Source organism: Aphidius gifuensis, linkage group LG1 (genome assembly GCF_014905175.1).
Source record: "Aphidius gifuensis isolate YNYX2018 linkage group LG1, ASM1490517v1, whole genome shotgun sequence".
Lineage (NCBI taxonomy): Eukaryota > Metazoa > Arthropoda > Insecta > Hymenoptera > Braconidae > Aphidius > Aphidius gifuensis.
In genome coordinates, this window is record NC_057788.1 from 6269537 (window position 1) to 6278904 (window position 9368).

The following is a 9368-nucleotide window of genomic DNA, read 5'->3' on the forward strand; positions in this document are numbered from 1 at the left end:
TATTTTTTAAAAATTAATTAGGAACAGTTTTATGATAATTTTAAAGATTAAAATAATTTTTTCTTTTGTTTTTTTTATATTAGAAAAAATAACTGACAATTTGATTGATGAATAAATTTTTGTTTAATGGAAGATTATTATTTTTTTCTCAGTCTTATGTTAAATAAATTTTGTAAATTATAATTTTTTTGAATTCAAAAACGATAAATGGCACTTGTGAAATTTTCAAAATATTTTTTTAATCCATTTTTGTTTTTATAAAAAATATTTATTTACTGAATTGATATATATATCATCATCAACAATCGTAAAATATTTATCAATTTAAGCACATTTATCATACAATAATTTGTTCGTTTTTTTTTTTAAATTTTTATAATTGTCATTTATTATTTTAACAAATTTAAAGTATAAAAACATTTTAACTTTTTCTTTTTCTTCAAAAATATATATTTTATTTGTTTATTTTATTATCATCGTTTTATTATTTATAAAAAAAATTGATTTAATTTAAAAATAGGAACTTGCCAATGCCCAAAATGCATTTAAAATATTTTTATAAATATTAACGCTCAATTGAACAATTATTACTATAATTTATCAAATGTATATGTTGGTATAATTATAAATAATTATTTGTAATTATACTAACGATAGCTTATACATAATTCAATTTTGTTGTTTAGTTAAATATACATAACTAAATTATCGTTTATTTTTCTCAGGTATGACGAGATTAACCAGCCTTTTTATTTACTAAATATTCTTTGAAATTTGTTTTTTTTTCTCTTTCTGTACACTGGCGTTTTACCATTAAATATTGAGTTTAAAAAAAAAAAAAACTAACAAAACTACCCAATATTTTTTGCACAGCCATTCGAGTTAAATGAAAAAAAAAAAAAAAATTCGCTTTGATTGTAAATTTCATCAGTTATTGTTAACTCACAAGCACTCACAAATAACGCATTCATTACTAATAAATAAAACGATTCAATGAACAATAATAATACGTATAAAATATTTTAAATATCGACATTTTGTCAGTTCAAAAAATTAAAAGAAATAAATATTGCTGAATTGTAAAAAAAAAAAAAAAAAAAACAAAAGCACAAATTTTATTATTATTATTATTAAAAGAAAAAAAAAAAAAGCTACTCCGTCTTATTGAAAATAAGTGGAAATTTGACTATTCGTAATTGTCGTCCAAAATCACAAACAATGCTTTCCCTAAGTGAAATCATTTGTTTCACATAAACACAACTGTCTTTGTGTCCTAATCTCACTTCTTTAATTGGTTCACCAGTGCTTACATCCCAAACAATTAATGAGCCCTGAAAAATCAATTTACAAATATAATAAATAATGCATTTCAAAAATAATGAAGGAGATAATAATATAAGTAATATCAACAAACCTGATTACTAGTTATTAATAAATTATGTGTAAGCATAATTAATTGTAAACTATAAGCAGATCTATGTGCTGGTAATGCATGTAATAAATGTCCTTGAAAACGTTCCCAAACACATAGACGTTCATCAGTACCAATGCTTATAACATAAGAAGCTGAACATGTTATTGCAGCAACTGATCCATCATGTGCTTGAATACTATAAACACATGTACCTGATAATAAATCCCATACACATAATAATCCATCTTGTGAACCACTTCCAGATGTCATTGGACTCATTCTATCAATAAATAAACATGATATTGGTCCACAATGTCCATGTAATGTATATAATGGTTGTTGATCCTCAAGTCTAAATACTTTAAGTGTATGATCTTGACTACCAGTTAACACACGACCACCCTCACTATCTAATACAGTTATTGCTTGTTGATGTGCACGATGTGTACATTTTTTTAAACATCTTAAATCTTGTTCAGTTTGTATTGTATTATTAATATCCATTGGTGAACCAGCACTACCAGTTCTAACATGTGTTCTTCTACCAGATGTAAAACCCCAACTACTTTTATTACCATCATTTGCATTGTATCTTTCCAATTCAAGAAAATCAAGTGAACCATTTAATTTTGCAGCAATAACACGATTCCATATTAATTTAACAGATGATATACCAATACCTGAACCATCATCAAAATAACATTTAAAACGACCAGTTGTACCTTCCCAAAATTCAAGTACACCATTTGCACAACCAACAACAAGTATATTTTCTTGATAATCAATGCACCATATTGATGGTACTGTTTTTTCATTAATATTATTATTAATATTGATATTATTATTATTACTATTATTATTTAATGAGCTTGTACTGTCATTTAAATTATGATTATTATTAAATTCATTTGAATCAATAAATATATTATTATTTTCAAGTTCATTTAATAATATATCTGATGAATTTTTATATTGTTTAAATAAATTTGTAATATTATCACCATAATCAAAACCATTATCATAATTTGTTTGCTTTGATTGATATTTAATTGTTGAAAATTTTGTATTTATTGTTGAACGTAAATTTGGATAATCAAATAATTGATTATAATTTTGTAATTTATATTTTTTATTATTATTTATTTTATAATCATTGTCATATAAATTTTTTTCAATTCCATTTGATGATGATGATGTTGTTGATTTTTCTTGTTGATTTACATTTTTTAATACAGAGCATAAATTTGTATCAATTTCACCTCTTGATGGTGGTGAACCACTTTCATAATCTGACATTAATTCATCATTGTCATTAATTAAATTATCATTTTTTGGTTTATTATTAAAAAATTGTTTTCTATTTATATGTGTCAACATATCACCACTTATTGAATCCCATATTTTAATATGACCAGAAAGACATGTACTTGCTATGGTATCACCATCAGTTGCAACACATTCAATTTCTTGTGAATGTCCCTCTAATGATAATGGCAATGCTTCCAAAACAACTTGTGAAAATGAATCATTATTTTTTTCTTGTTGATACCAACTTGCACGCCATTCAGCATAATTTCTTGAGCATATACAACGATAAAGTACAACCATTGTATATGCAACAACAATAACACTTATTAAACATAATAATGCTGCTAAAAATATTTCCATGGGACTTGATGGTACAAACGGTGTATCAGTATTAAAAACACCACGACCTTCTGATCTTATTGGCACTTCAATATCTAAATATTTACAAATAGAAAAAACAAGCATATAAATACATTATTAATGATTGATGTTTAATTCATTTATCAGTTCACATTGATTATTATTATTTTTTTCTATTGATTGATAGTTAGAACGTCAGAATAATATTAACAAACCTGAAAAATCAAGTGGATCAAGTGCAGCAGTTGCAAGACTTTGCCATTGAAAATGTTGAATATCATTTGGATTATTTATTTGCCGTGCTAATTGTGGATTTACTGCGTGAGATAATTTTATTGTTGGTAAAATTGTAAGTTGTTCACCAGCAACAGATATATTGTACATGTTGAGTATTGATGACCAGTGATACAATGACAAACGATTCCACGGTGGAAAATCAACTGGTCGTAATTTATTTAATTCATCAGTAATATTATCGGTGTCATTGTTGCTATTACTATTATTTTGTAACTGTAAAAACAAAAACCATTTATAAAAATTAATATTATTTATATTAATATTATTATATTATATTTAAAAATACCTGTTCAAGAATATTTTCTGGATTTTCTGTTGTTGCAACAACAGATTTAGCTTTATTTAATCCAACATAACTTTTGATTGTGTGAGGTCTATCAATTGTATAGCTATCAATAACAGCATCAGGTTTCAACGTATCACTCAAATGTATTAATTGTTCAACAATACTAGAGTTATAAATAATCATACTTATCCAAACAACCATCCAAACCATAAATGCACGTTGAAATATTCTTGTTCTTGCCCAAAAATGTACAAGTCTCAAACGTTTCGGTAATTTAACAATGATTTTTTGATTTTTACTTGTTGGTGCAATGATATTTGTCGGTTCAATTGTCATACCATTTAATTTTGGATGTGATTTTGAACGATAAAATGTTGGTTTTGCTGTTGTTGTTGTTGCTGTTGTTGTAAATTGTTGTTTTCTTGTTATTGGTATATTTGGATAATGATATTTATTATTATCACCAGACAGCTCAGTTTTTCTTGTATCAAGTGCAAGTATTGTTGAAAATACAACAATTTGTAAAAAAAAATCATTTAATAAACCAACAATAGCACATATACAAAATTCTTGAATTGCTGGTACAAATGTAAATAGTCCAATAGTCAATATTGTAACTTCAGTTAATAAATTTTTAGTTATTGACCAGCCTTCTTTTGATAAACCTTGTGCAACACGTATTTTAACATCAAGATGTGTTGGTGTACTTACAACACTTTTTGTCAATACAAGTACATTTTCAAGACCAACAATTATAACAAGATAAGGAAATATTTCTTTACCACTCATACTCATTGTTAAACCAAAAAAAAAACAAACACCAATTGTCATTGATAGTGATAATATAACTGTTAATGTTGCACATATTGCAACGGTTATTTTTGATTTAACAAGTTCAATTTTACGCATTGAAAAATAAACGTAAAAAAATAATGCAACAAATGTCATCATAAGTGGAAAGAAATCATTATAATTAAATTCACCAGGATAAATTATATGCAACGTTTCATCACTTGAAAATATTTCATTTTTATCTTTCGACTGATGAAGTGAGTAGTATGATGTCAAACGACTCTTTAAACCATTTATAAATCTACAAAATAAATTATAATAATAATATATTTTTATGTATTCAATGCGTCAGTTTAAATATATAAATAATTTTTTGTTTCATAATTTTTTACCTTGGATCGTATTCTTTTAAAAATATCGTGACAGCATATTGCAATATTCTTTGACGAACACGAACAGGATATCTTTTTACTCCAGTCTCTTTTAAATTCATACCAAAAGCCATTTCAGCAATACTATTTTTTCCTTTTTGTAAATTCTTAAAAATAAAAAAAACAATACATTTATTTATTATGATAATTTAGTTTTTAAAAAATTAATAAATTACCTGATATGAAAATATTGTTCCAAGAATATTTGTATCTTGATTAAATATTTCTAAACTTTGTCGCCATAAATTTGCTGGTGATAAAACAAGACAATTATACTCTGGTAAAATGTCTGGTGGTTTTGATTTTTTTTTTCGTATATCCTCGACATGTAGACATACTTGACCAAGATTTTTTGATCTAAATTATAATATAAAATAAAAAAAAAATGAGCTAAAAATTTAACATTATATAAATAACAATTAAAAAAATAATTTTAATATTATCATACGTTTCTGGATCCTGATAATTTTGTATTATTTCTAACAAATTAAAAACTTCATAAAGTGGTCCCCTGAATGCATCAGATAATGCAAGATCATTTTTCCATGGTATAACACCAACTCTCAATGCAACTTGTTGTATATAAAAAGCTGGTCCATTTGTATTATTTAAAGGCAAACTCGTTTGATTTATAACAGCACGTGGTACATTGCCAGGCATTGGCAGATTTCCCAATGGATAACTAAAAGAAAAATATATAAATTTATTAATATAAATTAATATTTAGATGAAAATTAAATTTGATAAAACAATTACCAGCATAGTAGTACAACAGATATTGCAACAAAAAGTACTGGATATGGATATGATGAGCAAAAAAGACCATGGGCATAATAAAGCCCAGCAACTCTGTCCGGCAAAGTTCGAGACATTTCACCTCAACGAAAAACTTTTGTTATTAACATGTCTTCTTGTGTTGGCTTGCTTATCTATACCAACTATATTTTATAACTGAAAAAATAAAAATCATTAAAAGCTTTATTTGATGATCATCATTAAGCACCATTTGGCAATTTTTTTTTTTCTCTTAAATTATCCATCAAAGCTAAAAGAAATAAAAAAAAACAAAAAAATAAAAAAAAGAATTAATAGATTAAAAATTATTTAGATTCATATGTTGATTTGTAGAATATTTCAAGTATAAAATTATCATTAGTTACACAACCGTTATGAATACCATCAAGAATATTAAAATTGCTCATTTAGATTAGTTTTTTTTTTGATATATTTTTTCCTCCTTTTTGTTTTTATTATCATCAAAGCGACTATTTTATTAGTGATAAAGTTTTGCTGTTTAATCATTATTTTCTAATTAATATTTTAAATGTTTAACATAACATTGTTATTCAATATTATCTTTCAAAAAAATAAATGTTTTTTTTTTGTTTTTTTAAATTAAAGCTATTAAAAAAAATATTTAGACTATGTGTGAAAGAGAAAGAAATAATAGATGACCCTTTGACGAATCATAAAACAAATTTAGCGACAAGGCCAAAGTACTTAAATATAATATTAACAATCATATGCCATGTTAAATTAATTGATAAGTTGATTGTACACTGATTTAAACAACATTTCTTTTTTAAATATTAATTTTTTATTCAATGCATTATGAATTATTTCACACATTGTCGTCACTCATTACAAATAATCATGCATTGAATATAATTTTTTATTTTTTTTTATTGTTGTTATTATTTATTATTATCATTATTAATTTTGGCAAAAAACTCGTGGGAGTCATGATAAACACACACAGACTAAACAGAGTAAATAAAACAAAAAATATATTAATAATAATGACGTAGTAATTAATGATTAAAAAAAAATAAATAACAAACTTAATCAACAACAAAACTTACGTCGTCGTCGTCGTGGTCTTTAACTTCGTCGCAAAATAAAATAAATATTTTTTTTTTTTTTTGCTGATATTTAAGGTTATGTGCAAAACAACACAATAAAATATACACAAAATAATTGTTTGTATGATATTTATAATAACTTGATTAATAATTTAAAAAAAAAAAATTAAATTTACACGTGTTTATATTAAAAATACATGTGGTTTAATTTTTTATTATCTTAATATTGCTTATGATGATGATCACACAAACACGCACAACATGTTATATCATTGTCTAATAAAAAAAAAAATATTATAATGATAATAATAATTGACGCTGTTGTCGCTGTATGTGTTGCGCATTATTTTTGAATTAGAAAAAATAAACATTCTATCTATAAAGTTGAATAGTTTTTTAAATTTTTTTTTAAATAACAAATTGTTTATCTTTTTTTTGTATTTATTTTTTGAATGAGTGCCGACGTTTGACTTACAATTACATTCAATGTACTGAGTTTAATATTTTTTTAAATTGCCAGTCGAGCCTCCGGAACAATTGACCAATCAGAAATATCATTACTGCGCATTTCAACCATTTTATTATTATAATAATAATTATTATTATGGGTCTCTGTGAATAATAATAATAATAATGAAAAAATAAAATAAACAACTTCTACTTTGCCAACAATTAAATATGCAATTATATTATTATTATTATAAAAATGTAATATTTAATTAAAAAATAATATCAAAAATTAATTTTTAAACTTTATTGTTTGTTTTTTTTGTTTGTTGTTTAATTGTTTTTTATATTTTTAGTATATATTTTTTAAAAATAATTTTGCTATTGTATTGTTGTAAAATTCAATTGGTTTTTTTTTTTATTAATCTTTTATTTATTTATTTATTTTAAGCCACGTGTAGCTGCATAATTTTATTATGTAAACATTGAATGAACGTCATAGTAAATTAAAATTTTTATAATTAATATTCATGATTTTACATTAACGTAATAAATAATAATTATGAATAAATAATTGTATTAATTATTGATGACTATTTTTTTTGCCATTTGTTTATTTTTATCATTGATATTAATTATTTATAAAAAAAATATTATGACTTTTTGATTTTTTATTATTTATTTTAATTCGGATTTTAATTATTTATTTTAATTCGGATAATAATAATCATAATAAAAAATAATTGTAATCAAAATGTATTTTGAAATTCGCGCGCAAAAAAAGGTTGCAAAAAAAAAAAAAAAAAATTGCTAGCTTGGCCGACATTTTCTATTGTCCTTTATAACAGCAATGTCCCCCGTTGAACTAGACGCGCTATTTTTTTTCATTATTTTCATTTCTGTTTTTATATAGTTTATTCATTGCATCAAATTATAAAAATATAATCATCTTAAAGCTTAATTTATCAAGATTACGTTCGTGTATAAAAATTTAGTAGTTTCAGTTAATTTTTATAATATTTTTTACGCCAAAAAAAAATGTCGTTGTGGAGTTTATCTCGACCTTTTGCGGGTGTTTTTTTACTCTTTTTTTTTAGTCCCATTTGCACGTAATGTATTATTATTTCTGTATTTATTTTTAATTTTGTAAAACAAATAATTAAAATATTATTTTTTTTTCTTTTTATTAGTATGTAGAATTTCAAAATTCTAATTACAAAAATGATGATGATGCTGGTGTTGCTGTTAAAAGTTGCTCTTGTCCTGTTGCTCCAGTCTGCTCCAGTCTAATGTATGTAACTGTGTGTTATTAAATATTCATTAATATCGCAATCGAAATTTCAAGTATGAAATTATTATCATGAATTAAAAGTGGATGAGGTACAATTTTCACTAATATAATATTCGGTGTTTAGTGAAAAAAATTTAGTGTGATATTGGTATTTTTGTTTTTTTTTTTTTCTTGTTATTGTTTTTTTTTTTTTTTACTTCTACACTTCATGATGACTCATGACAGTCATAACATAAACAATGAATTATCTGTTTTAATTATCGTGACTTTTTTATTCAGTTTTATTAATTAATTTTAAACAATTGACACTCAGATAGACACGTATTAATTAGCTATTAAAGTATTGTCATGATTGATCATGATGATCAGAAATAAATAGCTTGAGATTAATTCATTTGAATAGAAAATTCGATTATTTTTTTTATTTATTTAGAAAGTTATAAACCCGTGATATTTAATATTTTTTTTTAAATCATCAAACAATAATGTTGTTTCTTTTAGAAAAAAAAAAAATGTATATATTAATATGCAAAATGTAGAATATAATTTAGTAGACGATGGTCGAAAATTGAAAGATGATAAGCTCCAAAAGATTTAGCATTATCTTGTCAAATTTAATTTTATTATCAATATGAAAGCTTAATGGCATAGTCTAGCAACATTGCGTGCGGTCCTTGAAGCTTTTGAGGGGTAGATATAATTTAATTATCGTACAGAGAGAGTGAGAGAGAGAGTGTACTTATCCTCATGCCACTTACCCATGTAGTGCAGACACAAGACCCATTTAAATTCAATTAAACCTTTGGTAGGTACAGTCAATACTATGTGTTTGACATCAAGTCCAGAATGCAACAATGAATTAATTAAAAATTCATACAAA

General features: G+C 24.1%; 1 protein-coding gene across 2 annotated transcripts; it reads right to left on the reverse strand.

Moving 5' to 3' along the window:
• Positions 1 to 739: 739 nt before the first annotated feature.
• LOC122847365 (sterol regulatory element-binding protein cleavage-activating protein) lies at positions 740 to 7238 on the reverse strand. Of its 2 annotated transcripts, XM_044144984.1 has the most exons (9): positions 6751 to 7238; positions 5645 to 5839; positions 5337 to 5570; positions 5065 to 5245; positions 4850 to 4995; positions 3666 to 4758; positions 3298 to 3592; positions 1415 to 3156; positions 740 to 1331 (listed from the first exon to the last, which is right to left on the reverse strand). In XM_044144984.1, the coding sequence occupies exons 2-9, from the start codon at positions 5758 to 5760 to the stop codon at positions 1152 to 1154; spliced, it is 3987 nt and encodes a 1328-aa protein (XP_044000919.1). In that variant the 5' UTR covers positions 5761 to 5839; positions 6751 to 7238; the 3' UTR covers positions 740 to 1151. The 2 variants fall into 2 exon arrangements, with proteins under 2 accessions (XP_044000919.1, XP_044000920.1); XM_044144985.1 differs by lacking the exon at positions 6751 to 7238 and having other exon boundaries at positions 5645 to 6659.
• Between the last annotated feature and the right edge of the window lie 2130 nt (positions 7239 to 9368).